Source organism: Cheilinus undulatus, linkage group 7, assembly GCF_018320785.1.
Source record: "Cheilinus undulatus linkage group 7, ASM1832078v1, whole genome shotgun sequence".
NCBI lineage: Eukaryota > Metazoa > Chordata > Actinopteri > Labriformes > Labridae > Cheilinus > Cheilinus undulatus.
Genome location: NC_054871.1, coordinates 13,726,659 through 13,744,011, shown reverse-complemented (window position 1 = coordinate 13,744,011; position 17,353 = coordinate 13,726,659). Strand labels below are relative to the sequence as shown.

Sequence of the window (17,353 nt, the reverse complement as noted above, 5' to 3'; positions counted from 1 at the left end):
ATTCCTAGTTGCTCGAAGTTGTCAGTGTACTCAGTCATTTTTTGCTTCTTTTTGGCCTTTGCATTTTATTTTCAGAGAGTTTCTCAGTTTCCAAATAAGTTTTTTGTTTACAGTCAGCTGAATGGCAGTAATGGTTTAGTTTCATCACAATATTTAAAATGGTAGCTTTTGTGCTATTGCTTATTGACTTTGTCTTGAGTTTTGCCCTTCATCCTATTTATTTGCTTTCAGAATAACTTTAAGAACCCCTTTAATTGCAACTGTGTCCTACTCACCCTGTTCTGACAGAAAATCCTACAGCAAACTAACCTTGCAAAGAAGATGGATATGCCCGTATCCTTGTTTCTCACTGGCGAATCCATCTTGCAAAGCTCCCGTCTGAACCATATGGGCCCCCTTAGAAAGTGACAGGACCAATCAGCGACGAGGGGCAGTACTTTCAGGCATGGCAGAATCGTGATGTAAGCAAGCAGCAACAAGAGGCCGGTGCAATTATGGAGGAAGAGATTAGTGTGGATGCTGCTAAAGCACCAGTTTTATCAGAACTTAACGACATCTCTTTGTTAAAAGAAGAACAAAGAACAACAGTGAGTTGTTTTCTTTTCAAAAACGTCAAAAGTTGTGTACTGACATGTCTATAGTCGCCATGGTTCGCGTTTTCCCTCGGTGGCTGCACACGTGCACCTCAGTCGTGGCTACGTCACGTGTTTTGTTGCGCTGATTGGCCTGTAAAGATGTGACAGACAGAACGTTCATCCAATCACACTCCGAGTTTTTTTCAAAGCCTCTGCCCTTTCCCAAACGCTTAGTATTGAATGTTTTCCAGAAGGATGTGTGAAACAAATCCATCTGGCGTGTCAGGTTAGCATCAAACTATTTTCTGTCGGCTCTAAAGCTGATCGGAGCAGACCCAGGAGGCAAATGTTAGTGAGGATCAAGGCTGCCCGTAAGGGGAGGAAAAGGGTTGATTTCTGAGACCAATGGAGGTTAGCCATGTAAAGCAATGGTTACCTCTTATTCAAAGAATATATACCCATTATTACTTATTAGAACTACAAAAATACACATTTTTTAAGTTGTGACTGTTTAAGAGGGCCCAGTCAGTTCTGTTGTGGGGGCTGTTAGCTGAGGACTCGTCCTCCGAAGAGGACACCAATAGGGTGTGACAAGGATCTAACCTTGCAAAGTCGATGGATTGGCCAGATTTCACGACTGACAGCAGGCAAATCCATCTTGCAAAGCTCCGATCTGAAATCTTTGTGCAGAGTCTGAAACATAAGTGGACCAATCAGTGTCATTTGAAGAGAACAAGGCATTAACTATAGGCAGAGTTATAGTACAAGCAGGTAAACAAAGGCTTACCTTAACACCTGTGGAAGTTCAGGACTCTTCAGTGATGGAATCAGCAGTGTTGGCGACTTTTATGCACCATGCGCCTTAGCAGTCCTTGATCCCAGTCTGTGATTTTATGTGGTCTTCTGTTTCAGGGCTGAGCTGCTGTTGTTCCTAAACGCTTCCACTTTTTACAGCTGACCGTGGAATATCCAGCAGGGATTAGATTTCATGAGCCATCTTATTACACAGCACCATGCTTAAAGACACTGAGCTCTTCAGAACGACCCTTTTTGTGTCTCAAATGTTTGCAAATGGGGGCGCAGATGGCTTAGGCTGCACCCCATGTACACAGGAGGCCAGGCCTGCTGCTCCTCTCCTGCATGTTTTACCCAATCTCTCATATCCCTGTTTCAAACTCTGTCCTCTCTGAAAATTAAGGCATAAAAGCCCAAATTATTCATTTTTTTGCTTTGTGTAAGAACTGCTCTCTGCAGTTTTGATGAAAACAAGCTCACAAATAAGTCCATGTTCCATTTAGATGAAGAAAACACAAAAGAATTTAAAATTATTGTAACAGTCACAAGAAATCTATCAACATGTCCATGATACTGACAGAAATCTAAAATATGACATGAAAAAGGAACATGAGCAGCTCACTGTGATACTATCAGACCAGAACAGATTATCTCCCGGGACATATTTACTGTGAAAGCTGTTTTGCAAGTCTTTAACAAAAAAGGGCTGTCTTTGGGTGGATCAAGCTTCGGTTGGAATATTTCTTTGTCCAAAAGCATTTATTCTCGTTTGAATTTTGTTATATTTTTCCTGGAAAGCAGAGATGTAACACACACAAAATAAAAGACTGACATGAAAGTTCAGATTTAATCATGAGCCTGTTGGCGGTGCAAAGCCACTCTGCTGGAAAGTGACTTAATGCCACTGAGTTACTTACATTTGCCTTCACTGTGCTGTTACATAAGCTGTCTCCAACACTCCAGATCCGGGTGGGAAACTCTCCCCTATCTTTGTGTGGATTTAAAATACCATGTCTTTGGTTGAGTCATTTTCCCTGTTAAACTGTGAATAGCACCTATTCCCCAATGAGAGCCATCATAGTATCTTTACAGATAACCTATACTGTTTACAGTAAAAGCAGAGCTGGTCTTTTGTGTTGAGAGGGACTTGAGCCAACTGAAACTCATGTTGTGAAAAGGCAGCAGGGCGGCACATGTGTCTAGGATGGGTGCCCTGTGAGGCTGGTGCCTGGGTGTGTTAGAGAAGAGTTTAAAAACCAAATCAGATATCAGTGAGGTTTTTGCTTCAGTCTTGTGGGAGGTGCATAGTCATAAACAAAAATATACCTTTTGGGGATCAAAATATTGTCACATTGTTGAGTTGGCTCCATATCAAATCAAGTTCTATACTCATAATCCCCTGTAATGTCTGTGTTTTTGTATTGTTCTGTTTCTGGTTCCTTCCCCCTAACTCTCTCCCTGCTCTGACCATGCCTGTGTTAGCCCTGTCTTCACTGGATTTGATCCCTTAATCACTGTGATATAAGGCAGCAGCCATTACTCTACACTACAGTGCACTACTGACTGCACCAAGGTTCTTTCTATGTAGTCTGAAAAGATCAAAATCATGATTTACTGTCCATTTGCTGAAAGCCAGATCACTCCAGCTTTGGACAGGAAGAGCACCACTTACAGGTTGCTAACCTTCAGGCTAAGGGGCTAGTCTCAACGGTGCTGGCTGCCACAGCTTGCTTTTTTTGGCACTTATGTCTTTTTCATCAGACCTGCCCATACAAAGGGGGAGGGCCCCTAAAAAATCCCAGAGAATGGGCTCTTCACAGTAGTGATTCATTGATGATATTAATGCGTGTTGGATCAGTAGCATTGGTGCTAGCATCCTGGCTAACAGCAACCTTATTTTGAAGCTGTAAAGATTGTTAAACTGTTATTGGGTTCAGATGTTCAACTTGCTTGTATGTGCCAGTAATTAGCCCCTTTTCATCCGTGTTTCCACCCATTTATTCAAATATCCACATCTGACACAGTTTTGCCTCTTTTAAACCATCTTCACTTCTCTAGCTGCCCATTTTTGCTACAGTAAACTATTTTTGCAATTTGTAAACCCCTTTTCGTTACTCTAGCTGCCCATTTTAACACACTTTGCCCATTATTGTCAATTTTTAGTCACCTCACCATTTTTCCGTCCATGTCTTTGCATTTCTTAACCCAATTTTGCCACTCATATCCCATTTTGCTTCTAGGTTTTAGCTCATTTTCAGAACTTTAGGTGCCCATTTTTTCCACTTTTTGTCTATTGCTGCCAATTTTAAATCGCTTATCACCATTTTTCTGTCCATGTCTCATCCTACTTTGCATTTCTTAACCCATTTTTGCCTCTGTAACTCACTGTTGCCAATTTTTAACCGTTTTTCACCAATTTTTTTTATCTGTTCTTGCCTTTGTTAACAAATTTTTGACATTTTATCCAATTTTTGTTTCTTTGAACACATGTTTACCTTCCTTTAACATGTTTTACCACTTGTCAGCCATTTTTGCCACCTTAACCCACATGTTGCTTCTTTTTAACCCATTCTTCCTGCTAAAATAATTAAGATTAAATTATAAAAAAATCATTCATCTCTTTTTGTTGCTTTTTGTTCATTATTGCCTCTGTAACCCACCTTTGCCATTTTTTAACTGCTTTTCGCCATTTCTCACCCATTTTTAAAACTTTTTTTCCCTTTCTTAACCCATTTTTGCCACTTGTATCTCTTTTTTGTTTCTTTGAATCCAATTTTGCCACTTTTAACCCATATTTGCCACACTCACAGACTAGCACACACAGACTAGCAAACAACTGTATTAGTCTCTCTGAAGTTGGTTACACTCACAGGATGCTTACAGATAAATGTGAGCACCTTCTGAGTACAGAGCAGGATTACAGTACTCCAAAATCAAGGACTTCTGTGGGAGAAAGCTGGGACATTATTGCTCAGTGCCCACTCAAGAAGGCCTCATCTAAGAATTGAATCTGCAACAATCTTTTTTGCAGGATTAACATCATAACCACCGTACTGACAGTCATCTTACAGTATCTGCTTGTAAAGGTTAATGGTTTTTAAACACATTATGGTTGTTCAAAATCATTCTCCATGTTCCAGTTAGAGAAATCCAGAACCTTTGTTATGTTTTGCAGTCCACTGGGATAAAAGCAAGAATACCTGGTTTCATAACAGGACCTTTAAAAAAGGGACCTTGTGGGAAATCTTCAGCTTCTGTGGCCAGCCTCAAGTGGACTTGAGGACTTCTTTGCCTCACCTTTAACATGCGACCATTTTACCAGTGATCAGATACTTTCTTTAGAAAAAATATTAAAAATCTGGTATTCCTTAAGAAAGGATTTATAATTTTTCTGTGGTGGAAACCAAGAGAAAATATCAAGAGAATATAAACATCGAAAAAACAAGCTTGCTTTTACATCATTGTCTTTAGTTTGACTTTAAAAAGAACATTATATGCATAAGAAAACACAAAACTGATGATGGGAAATTTTTATTATTTGAAATAAGCGTCAGGTTTACAACATATTCCAGATCGATACATCCTGATAAGAGGCAACAGAATCCTGCAGACAGACTTCAGTGAGACACATGATGAGATACACAGCTGTCACTTAATCAGGAGGCTTCCTAGTTGGGGCAAAAACTACAATTTTTTAAAAATTTGGTTGTTTTTTCCAATTTAGAAGTCTTTAATGTAGGGTTAATTTGGTACATTTGTTGCAGAAATATAGTTTCATATTTTCTCCTCTCTTGCCATTTCCATGTGTCGAGTTTTTTCCGACAACAGTAAGTTTCCAAAAATATAACTCAATGATCGCCTTATTTGGACAGAGTTAGTTGCTTAAGATCATGATTAAATTAACTTTCTTCCTACTTATCCAATCCGTTTCTTTTTGTCTTAGGATAAAAATTTGAATTGTCTTTCTTTCCTTTGTTTTTGTCACATCTAAGCGCTTGACTTTGACTGTTGAGGGCACACTGATAGCTACACAGGCAATGACCCTGCTCATACCCTGCATTAACATCCATTCTGGGTGACTGTATAATCAGCTGATAGCCCTAATGTTGTGCCCTGGGAGGATGGGCTGTAAAGTGAGTTCTGATCTCAGAATTATCATCATAATAACTTGCTCGAGTATCTCCATTTTTGTTGTTTACATCCCAGACATCAGGCATTTGCTCTCTTGTGCCCTCTGGTGGTACCTTCCAGGGCAAACATGTTTACAATTACACTCGTGATGCACTCAGACATTGAAACAGAGGGAAACAGCAAGCATATCTCAAGCGTAAATACTCACGTATCCTGAGCAGCATTAGGGACCATCTAATCAAATCAGAGAATAAATTTGCTTTTGAACTGGGTGTAAACATTAACAGTTTGAAGTGAATTCTGATCTCTGTTAATGCAAAATGTAAACACCTCTACTTATATGAGCTTTCTGCTTATTATCAGATCACTAAGGATGGATACCAATTCAAGATATAAACAGCCTCTACAGTACACAAATATCTTTGAAATGCCAGTTTAATATACATTCATCATCCTTCTTTCATTCAGGCAAGAGTATGGCTTTACTGCAGTGGTGCTGATGAAGGAACAAGAGAAGGATGAAAAAGGTGCTGGTGTTTGCTGTATCAGTGGAGAAGAGGCTGTAAAGACAAAAGATAAACATTTAGTCACAGTGCTTTTTATTCCAAAAATATACTTACAATATCAGTGTTTAAATTTAAATGCACAACAGTTTAATCCATGATATTTTTACTTCCAACAAAGGAACACATCAATACACAGATCTGGGATGTTAGAAAGAAAAAATAAATTTTTAATACCTTTAAAATAGTATTAAAACTAAATAAACAGGTGGAAGAAATCATATAGTATGTGTGTTGTCTGTGTGTCCTTGCAGTATCTTTTACCACAAAGGAAGACTGACCACAAAGCTCAGACTAGCAAGGGAGGCTTCGATCTAAAAACGTTAACAGCAGAAATGAAAGTATGCACTGGAATGTAAAATGAATACGTACATATTTTTGACAGATTTACTAGAGTGTATATGTAAGCTTACTGTGGGATGGTTAATATTGGAAGTATTAATGGAGAACTGATGGACTGTTTTAGAAGTGAGTGAATCCACATAGGCCATGTGACTTGAAACTTATTCTTCTAGGGCATAGAGTCATAAAAAATAGAAGATGTACAGCTGTGGAAAATAACAGGACACTGCACATTTTGTAAAACTGCTTTTTTAAAATAAAATTAAAATTATAATAAAATAAGGGTTCTGGTGAGGCAGCTTTTAGTTTTTATTTCCTTAAGATGTAGAAAAGAATCCCTCTTAATCATGTCACAGCAAACTCACTTGTTCTTTAGTTTACTTTTTTTAGATTTTTATTCTCCTTAAAAAACTATCAAATTGTACGTTTTTATGCAACTCATAATTTTTTTATTCTTGTTGGATATATTTTATTGATGCTTTTATATATGTATATATTTTTTGAACTGCAACTTGTTTTATTCATAATCTTATTTTGTGTAGCACTTTCACCTGCATTTTGTATAAAAAAGTGCTACACAAATAAAGGTAAAATAATAATTAAAAAATCACTATTATTATTATTTCTAATAATAATAATAATAAAATAGTGATTCTTATTATTATAATTAGGCACTAAAGTTAGCATCCAGCACAGGTCAGGTGTAATATATTAACTTACTGTGTGCTAGTCCACGCTTCTCTTCCCTCTGTAAATCACTGCAAATGAACATGAAGAAAAAACATTTTAAATCATTCAAGAGTCTGGAAATTACATTAAAATGAAAAAAGGAGTTTTCGTCTTTACTTAGCACAAATCAAACTGACAGAAACTGTTTAGAAACAAATTTAATTCTACTAAAAATATTAAAAGTTCAGGTTGTTTAAATACTCACCTGTGACGATGTTGTTTCCTGTACAAGTGACTGAAAAAGAAGCATGAAAAAAGATTTTAACTTGGGCAGCTCTGTCATCCATATTCTTCATGTTTGCTTTATAATATTTATTTTAACTCAGACATTGTACACTTGCCTTTCTGTACCCCATAATAAAGTCAACAGCATAATCATAGGGACAACTTCTGTAAAAGCTTACACAATTCCTTGAAAAGGAGAGTAAAAGGAGCAGGAGTTCATATTTTTCACCCCTTCAGTGAACATAAAATCTTGCTGTCCTACCTGAGTAGAGTCTCTGAGGGCAGAAGAGGACTTTGCTGCCCCCTGCTGTGAGCGGAGCCACCACTACATTATAAACGTCTCCACACTGGACGTTGGTGATGTCACAGCTGTTAACCCCAGAGGACGCTGTGCAGGTGTAGTTGTTATTAGTGCCCATCATGTCTGTGACATAGCTGTGGCCGCTGCCGGCGCTGCGCCAGTGCACCCTCAGAGAGTTACCGGACAACTTATAGAGCCTGACACCTGAGGGACAGCATGCACCTGAGACAGAGAGAAGAAAAGCATGAAATGTTTAAGATTTATCCTCTTGTAAGTCACTTAAAGTCAGATATTTAATTCTTAATAAAATTGTAAGTAATGTCACAAACAGCTTGAAATAAAAATAAGACATCTGGTATTTTTGTTGAAACTCTCTTTTAAATCATCTTTTTTTCATTTCTGAAAATGAAATAATTACACAGTTTGTTCAACTATCCCTTAGATTTAGTTATAAAAGGATACAGGGCCCTCTGGTGGACATAAAATGTAATATAAACACATTTTACTGAATGCATATCAAATTCTATAGTGCAAATTTGGCATCAATTATGTGTGGATAAAGAATGTGCATATAACTGTGAGCGTTATATAAGCTCAAAATACTATAAACTATTAGCATTTGTTTATTTATCTTCCTTTTTGATTCTTATTCTTTTAAGGTTGAGGCATAAAAATGACAAATTCTCCTTCATTGTGGCTGTTCGAGAAGTCTTGTTTACATGGGATGGTCTTCAGGCCTTTTTTGTAAATAATGCCTTCAATAATGTTGAGAAAAACACAAGTGAGAGGTACAAAATCTGCCAAGTCATATAAAATATTGTGATATTAATAATTAAATATTTAAATAGTAGATCTATGTTGTTTGTTCGTTGTCTTCAGCATTTATTTGACTTCCTCTTCCCATTTAGACCCTAATGTCATAAAAAACACTCTAAAAGTATTGCTTAAAAAACAGCCTCCTAAAAATTTTCAAGAAAACTTCACAGATTTGGTTTACTAAAATCTTCATTTTTTACCTCGGATGCAGATAGAGACATGAAATCAAAGCATCTAAAGCTCAAATCCTTGGCTTCAACTGTATACAACTGTTATTCTTGTTGTCTTATTCGCCACTGTGGGCGCCTCTGGCCGCCCCCTCACTCAGGCTTTCAGGCTTCATCTGTGTCACTTACTGGTCAACTTTAAAAACCATTCCATCCATCACCTCAAAAGAAGAGGCTCAAGAGGTTAGATTCGTTTTAACAAAGTTAAAACCTGTATTCTAGCCAATCAGTTTGCAGTTTGCCGGTTATGTGTCTTTAAACCAATGCAATCATCCAAATCATTTCAAGGCTGAGGTGGAAACACTCCAACATTGCACCCAGTCTTAAAGGTTTGTATATGTCAATGTTGAATCCAGTCTAAATGGGTAAAAGCTATGCAAATCTTAACAACATACAGATCTGAAGGTAAAAGCTTACCAGGCTTTATGACTAAACAGTTCTTGTTCATTTCTGTGTGTGACAAAGAAGATCATTTATGTGATTTTATAGACAGGGATGACGTGTTTGGTGAGGGGAGCCCAATTGGTGTCAGAAAGGCTCAGTTTCATGTCACCCCTTGTCCCTACCACTTAGCCCTACCCCTGTGTTTTGCACAGTCATGTCTATGAACTTGGGGTATGCAGGGCTTAAAAACTGAGATTGTTACAGGAAATCTCCCTGAATGCCTTGCACGTTATTGGCATGGTGGCTGCACATCGTTCAAAATAAGTGTACATGTGTAAGTAGTTTGTACAATGGCGCATAAGGGCTACTCTATACTTACACTGATATTTGTTTTCAAGAAGAAAGAAAGACAAAATTTTCAACTTCAAAAAGTCAAAAATTTACCAGGAAAAAAAATACTTGACATTTTTTAGTTAAAAAAAATCTACAAATTTCAAGAATTTTTGAGATTATGAAGTAGAAAATCGCCTGCCACGTGGAAGAAAGTCATACCCAGTGACGCCGTTTTCCTTGCACAATTACTAAACTTACTGGGACTGAGCAATAAGTACTACTAAAGTACTTGGGACTTTATCCCAGAATCCTCACATTTTTATTCTCACCTGGACTTTTCTTGAGATATTTCTGTAAACTACGATAGAGGTAGGGGTAAGAGTAAAAGTCTTAAGAGGGACCAAACCAGAGTTAGCTTGCAGTATCTTGTGGTCAATTCACATCAAAAAGTTCTGGATCATCTGGGCATCTTTCCCAATCTTCTCTGCTAAAAATGTAAAAAAAACCCCTGCTAATTCCCTGCTTTTTTTCTCTGATTCACCAGTCTCAGCATAAAGCCCAAAAACAAATCTAAAAATAAATCACTCACTGGATGAGAAGCCCTCATAGGTGCAGTTGGTCCTGCGCCCGCTGTGGCTGTATGCCTCCATAGTGACGGTGTAGTTGGTCCCACAGGTGATGCATCCCATGAGGCAGTGGGAGTCCTGGGTGTGACAGCGGGCATGACCCCGTGTAGATGTCAGAGAAGTGATGAATGAATGAGCTCCTTTGGCATGAGACCAGGTGACGTTGGTCATGGCCTGAGTCACCTGATCAACCGTGAGATTTTGTGGGCAACAGGGCTCTGGAAAAAAAATGTAGATGCTAAAAGTCCAGAACTAAGCATGCATCTGTTTCTGTTTATATTCGACTCATGATTTGATCGAAAAGAGGAACTACGACTATCACAGCTCAGGTATCATTTTATGTATATTTTGCTTCTACTGCAGACTTTACTTCCAACATGTTTTGTGTTTCCTCTTTGACCTGAGCAGCAGAACTCCACTGACTACTCACCTGTCTCCAGAGTGTCCCAGAAGCTGGGTAAACTCTGACCCGCGGTGCTTGTTGCTATCACACTGACTTCATATGTGTACCCACAGGGAAGGTCGTTTATGTCGCAGCTGTTTCCACCTGTGGTGCAGGTGCGTTTGTCGCCATCTGTTACTGCGCTAACAGTGTAAGTAGCTGCTCTGTTGTTTGCTGTCCAGCTGACGGTGACGCAGGAGGAGTTTTTGGGATTCAGCTGCAGATTCTTTGGCATACAGGGAGCTAGAAAAGGACAATGAGAATGAAAGATGTCAAAGTTTCATAGGTATGTACCTAGGCATAGATCATGAATAAGATTCACATAGATACTGTACTGTGTGCAAACAACTAAATGAGGAATTTCTGGTCATTTTACAAGGACCTATATCAATAAGACAGGTGTAAAAGTGAAAGCTACATGCCTGTTTTTTAATCTTTTATTCAAAGTATTCAGAGTTAACTGTCCACTTCATTAGGTTCACCTCTACAAACCAATCCAAAACAAGTCGAGCCAGCCAATCTACAAACTCTACCACAAAAAACCTTCCTCACTGTAAAAGAGGTAGAGAAAATATTCGAACATGTTTCACTTAAATAATAGCCTAGCTGAGGTTTGAGTTTTTTAAATCGGGCCTTAAAACAAACATTTGGTTCTTTATAAGTGATGTGCTAAGTGCTAAAGCACCTGAGCTTTTGCCCCGAATATCCAAAGTACCCCTTAGTTAGGTCTCTTTATTTGTTGAAGTAGTTTTATTTTATTTTGAAGGGGCAGGTAGGAAGGTCTGTTTTTTGGTCATATCAAGAATGAAATTAAAACAATTATGCTATCAATAAGACAAGCTGGCAGTCAATAGTTGATGTCACATGATAACCTTTGACCTTCATCTGTGCTGTGCTGAATGCAGCTGCAACCACAGATGGATAAAGGATTTCCATACGCCAGAAAGGATTTCTAAATCACTTTACACATTACATTACTTTATTACACATTACTTTATTAGTGCTAAAGTGAAAGCTATTTATACAATAACTGCACAAAAAGATAATCAGAAATGGGGGAATTGAGAGTTTCTGAATGTAAGTGATCAATTAGAAGGTATATATACCCGTGTCCTTGGTGTGAGGTTTGCATGCACGGTTGCACCCGCTGATGTCATTGCAGGGCGTCACTACCACGCTGTAGGCGCTGTCACAGCTGAGATCAGAGAGGGCGCACACTGGTGCAGTGTCGTTACACAGGATGACCTCTGAATTGTCTGCAGCCCGAGTCTCATACAGCTCCGCCCCTCGTGAGGCCTTCCACATAATCTCCAGAGTGTCAGCACTCACTGTATAGACGGATACATCCTCGGGACAACAGGGCACTGAAAAAAAGACACAAACATATATAATACCCCACATTAAGCCCAGTAATAGCTCTTTAAACACATCCCCTCAGGTGTTACTTACAGGTGGTGTGGTTGAGACTCTCTCCCTCAGGACTGCGGCCCGCCTGGTTGAAGGCGAACACAGACAGCAGGTAGGTGTAGCCACACTCACAGTGGTAGGTGCAGTTGTTGTTGGTGGTGTTGCAGATTTCTTCGCTGCCGTCTCCTCTCTTGATGATGGCCTGATAGCGGTCAGCGTGAGCCACGGTGTCCCAAATCAGGGTGCAGTTTTCATCTGATGACTCCACGAGAGCTAGAGACTCTGGAGGGCAGGGGTCTGACAGGGACAGACCACAAGGAGTTTAACCACTCTAATGCACTGATGATGTTTTAAGAGATTCTTGGTCATTATACATTTTTAATCTAACTTATGTTTTACTCCATGTTCCAAAGAGTCTAGGCAAAAGCCAAGTAATGAAAGAGGTGTATGGACTGATTCAGCTCTTAGTCTGCAATTACTCGCTTTTCTTATTTATGTCATTATTATGGGTGTCAGAATTTGTGTAGGGCTGTCTGCAGCAAACACTAATGTTAACATGTTGCATCTTTGTGAGACACTAAAAGGATTCATTGAAACTAAAACAGGAAGTCGTGAAAAGTATTGATATTGTGTTGTATGTTCTCTGCACGCCATTTCCCATTCTGCCTCTCCCCAGTTTCTGACTATACACTTCCAGATAAAAGCATAAAAGCCCCAAAATAGTTTATTTTCATGAGATTTACAACAACTTCAGATGATTCTATTTTTGAATAATGCTCCCTAACTTGATTGATATTCATTACTTAAATCAATTCATGAAAGGGAAGTTTAAGCCAATATAAGTGTCTGAATCAAACTCACAGGTGGTGAAGATGACGGGGTCGGTGGGATATCCAGGCCCGGCCTCATTTGAAGCAGTCACCTGGATACTGTGCACCTCTCCACAGCCCACTGGTGACAGGACACATGGGCTGTTTGTCCCGTTACACTGCAGGTTCTGGCCACTCGTCACATGGTACACGATGGATCCGTGGACATCTGGATCCATCTCCCAGGAGACGGAGAGTCCAGCCTCGCCATTATTCATCACCATAGTGACATTGACAGAAGATGGTGTCGGAGGTCCTGAAACATAGATAAATCATAACATGATAAGACAGCAACAAAACCAACAAAGAAAAAAGATCAGACCAAAGCAGAATGTCTTGCTTTGTGAATGCAGTCTTGGATGTCTCCACTAGGTGGCGCCAAAGCAAAGCTTTTTTTAAATCCAAGACAAATGGACTTTATATGAGTAAGCACAAAGGAACTGGATAGTTCGTATAGTTTATACAAAGGTCTTTAAGTAGGAAAAAGTTGTTTTACACACCAAATTGGGATTTTATAACAAAAAAAAAGGAAAATAGATGTTAACGTTAATAGCAGTATACCCTGTGGGGTTTGGGGGGGTGGGGATTGGGGGTACTAAAGTCCTGTTGTTCTTATCTAATTGATTAAAATGTTAAATTTCTCATTGAAGACATTCAGTCAGGTGCAAAGCTCTAACGTTTTTACCCTTATAGAATTTCAAAAAGATTCAATGCAGCCTTTGGAAATATATTTATCGCACTATGTGTCTAATCATAGTCACATAGTCACATAGTCACTCATACAGTATTTTGGGTAAGGGGTCCCAACCTTTCTAGCCCTGCGGACCGGTTTCATGCAGGACAACATTTTTATGGGCCGCCCATCAATGTGTGGGGGAAAATATGCCAAAACAAAATGAAATATATATTATATAAACAAAGAAGGGGCAGAAGACATGCAACTCACCATAATGCTGAATCAGAAGGCACCTGAGAATCACCTATCACAATACACCCTTTTCTTAAGTAGGACTCCTTGTATTTTTTTTAAATGCAGCTTTCTTTTTCTTGGCGGTCATAGACTCTACTTCTGTGTCCCTGTTGAGCCTTTTCCCCTTTGCAAAGAAGCTCTCCAACATTTGTTTTTTTACTAGTTTTAGCTAGCTTATGAGCTTAGTTTTTGGGTATCATATGACTAGCATCTTGACATGTTTGAAGAGGTCAAAAGGCATAGACGAATGACATAACGGAGGAGAATCCGGTCATTTTTCAAAATTAAACATCTTTCAGATTCTGATTGTCGATAAAATGGAAATAAAATAAGTTATTTATTCTTTCTAAGAGGGCTGGTACCAAATGAACCACAGACAGGTATCTAGTCCATGGCCCAGTGGTTGGGGACCACTGTTTTAGGTTTCCTTTTAATATTGACCATAAAGTTTGTGAATGAGTTGTCTCAGAGAAAATATCTTTGCTGTTCTCTAAATCCTGTTCAGGTTTCTTATTTATAAACAGAAGCAGTTCTGCCTTTGAATGATACTTCAGCACAGGAGATAAACATTAACCACAGGCTTCTAGCTTGTATCACATCTACTCAAATTTAGCGACTGAAAGCAGCTATAGTTTTAGCAATCAAAGAATAGCTCTTCGAAGTTAAAAAAATCTGACTAGAGCTCTTCAGTCTGAGGTCAGATGTAAGAAAACCACAGAACATAACTCACTAGGTAGATAAGTCCTGATAATAAAGTCTTGACTTTGAATTTTCTGCACATACATAAAGTATAAGAGATAATGCTTATTAATGGTATTTCTGGGATTGTTTCAAGCATGCTTCTTCATGTATCCCTTGAGTGATATTGAATTAAGAATGAAGCAATAGAGAGTGATTATAAAACACATGGATAACTGTTTTTGGACTTCCTTACGTGTTGTCTGGTTGATGTACGGACTTCCCTCTCCCTTGCGGCCCTCTGGATCCCAGGCGAAACCTTTGATGAAATAAAGTGATCCAGCGTCCAGGCCAGTGACAGTGAAATTTGTGTTGGAGGTATTAAACTTCATGTCACTACTAGAGCCAAGCTTGTACACGGTCAGAGAGTACTGGACAGCGTGAGCGACGGGGGGCCAGGACACAACGATACTGTCATTGCTGGGAGAGGAGGTGGACAGCTGAGGAGGAGGCAAGACTGTGAAAGAGAAAACACGGATGAGGTTTTAAGGGGGACATAGCACGCTCTGTGGTTAGTTTTAGTTCTTTCTCATGAGAGATACTGCATTTGTTTTTTTCTGGGCTCCTCTTAGTTATCAAATGATTTCAGAGGGCATTCATGTCAAACTAATAATGACTAAGACATGATGAAATTGTAGTCTCACAAACAGTTTTTTTTGGCTCATGTGGATCAGATTTTCCCCCCTGGGTGGAAGCGAAGGTGAGAGGGGGCAGAGATGTTCTCAGGAAGAGGTCATCTCATTGTGTTTGACATACAAGGGTCAGCTACAGTTACCATCTATACAGGAGCGGCCCTGAGGGAAGCTGCTGCATCTATACGACAAACACACAAACACTGAAACTGGGTTTGACTGACAGTTTATACATTCAGACACTCTTCTGTATATGGTGACTCTGCTGTGGGACAATGAGGTGGATTAAATGACTTCTGCAGGGCATGGGGGGCTGATGTGAAAGAACTCGGTGTTTCTTACTGAATATGTGGCTCATCTCTGAGGTCTACAAACAGATTAAATGCTTTCACATAAACAAAGATAATCAGACTAAAAAGGGTACCTGTCTTTACAGTTACAGAGGCAGACGGCTGACTGCGACCTCCACTGTTCTCCGCCATGATGCTGAGCGAGTACCAAGTGTACGGTGTGAGGTTCTCAATCTTAGCAGGGGATGAGGATACTGAGTCTTCTCTGAGGAAGCCATTGTCGTTCTGGATTCTTATGATGTAGCCAGTCGCTCCAGTCCTCAAGCCGAACTCCACAAACAAGGTCCTGCTGTCCTTTGACTTTATGGTCTGGATGGGGTCCATCATCTCAGGGGCTAAAATAAAAGGAATAGGAACATTCTGATGGTAAGATTAGGAGATCCATCTTACTACCTAAACTTTTGGTGCTATTAAAAGGGAAACAACAGTCTAGATTCAAGAAACCATTAAAATAAGAAATTAACTTTAAAGAAATTCGATAGGGGGGGATTGGTATTTAATCTCAGACTAAAGACATTGCTCAGAAAGGTGTTAAAACACAAACTTTCTAAGAAAGATTTCAGAAGTGAGACATCAAAATATCACCAAAATGTGAGAAAACTACTCAATAAATACAACAAAAACAGGTCCATCATAAGGTGTTTTCAAACTTACTAGGGGAGTATATTATCTGTTCTAAATTGTGGACTGAATCTTTGTGAAACATGATAACTCCTTTCTAGCTCTTTGCGAATATGTACAATGCATTTTTTATGGTACAAAATCAAATTAGAATTTATGTATTTAAATTCAACTTGAGTTCAAGTTATGACACATAATCCATGTCATGTTTTTGGGAATATCAGAACATGATGGCTTATAACCATAAAAAGCAAGTTTAAGCTTGTTTTCCCATTAAAATGTAACACTACCACACTAGATTATATATGAAACAAGGCATTTGTAAAATAAGAAACCATCAGCAGTTAAACAGTTAATGGATCAATGCAAAAGTACAGCTAAAGAAGAAGTATAACATACCTGAGGATGATTCTATTGTTGCATTGCTCAGTATAGTTTGGGAGTCATCCAGAGCTGCGACTGTTAAAGCGTACTTCATGTTCGGGGACAGAGAGTTGATGGATCCCATCACTGTATTGGGTCCATATGTGGCAAAAGCGATTGGGTCGTCTGGTGAGCTTTGGGCAGCGACAATGATCTTGTATGAGGTGGCTCCGGGACACCTGGTCCATCTGAGAATAACGGTCTTGGATGTTGCTGTGAATACGCTTACCTGGATATCTGATGGGAGAGATGTGTAAAAAAAAAAAAATCAAGATAGGAAATTTTTCATTCTCATAAATGAAAGGGATGAAATAATCTAAAGTGGAAAAACAATAAAAGAAAACCTATTGTACCTGATGTGGCTGCAACCTGAAAAAATGAAATGAGAAAATATTACTGACAATGGCATAAAGTCCAAGTAACCAAATTTAGCTTTTCCCTTTCTGAATAAACAATCATTCAACTTCAAAGGTAATCATCTATGAAAAATGATTATATTACTGTACCTCTAAACATATGCCCAAAATGACAGAAATCGCCATCCACTTCATTGCGCCCATTCTTCAAACCTTTCTCTTAAAAAACTCTTTTCACCGTTTCTCTCTTCTTGTAGAAAAGTTTCACTCCTCTCTTGTTTTACCTTTTCTTTAACATTGCTGGTGTCTGTGCAGGCTGAAATACCAGCATCTAGCCCCTCCCACTGAAAATGTCCAGTCAAACAAAAGCAGACAGATCCACCTTTGGGCAGGTGAGGGTCTGGTATCATGACAAGGAAACAACTTTTTAGCTATAGGCATGATATCTTATATGCAAAGACACAGTGAAGATATGACAAAAGTGGCATGAATTGGGTC

General features: G+C 39.0%; 1 protein-coding gene across 1 annotated transcript; it reads right to left on the bottom strand.

The window, feature by feature from the left end:
* Positions 1–5,934: 5,934 nt before the first annotated feature.
* Positions 5,935–17,146, bottom strand: LOC121512722 (fibronectin type III domain-containing protein 7-like). Its single transcript, XM_041792133.1, has 14 exons — positions 17,006–17,146; positions 16,853–16,868; positions 16,476–16,736; positions 15,530–15,790; positions 14,670–14,930; positions 12,758–13,021; positions 11,939–12,193; positions 11,596–11,853; positions 10,478–10,732; positions 10,011–10,265; positions 7,623–7,883; positions 7,341–7,370; positions 7,127–7,164; positions 5,935–6,061 (listed from the first exon to the last, which is right to left on the bottom strand). The coding sequence occupies exons 1-13, from the start codon at positions 17,057–17,059 to the stop codon at positions 7,133–7,135; spliced, it is 2,463 nt and encodes an 820-aa protein (XP_041648067.1). The 5' UTR covers positions 17,060–17,146; the 3' UTR covers positions 5,935–6,061; positions 7,127–7,132.
* Positions 17,147–17,353: the final 207 nt, after the last annotated feature.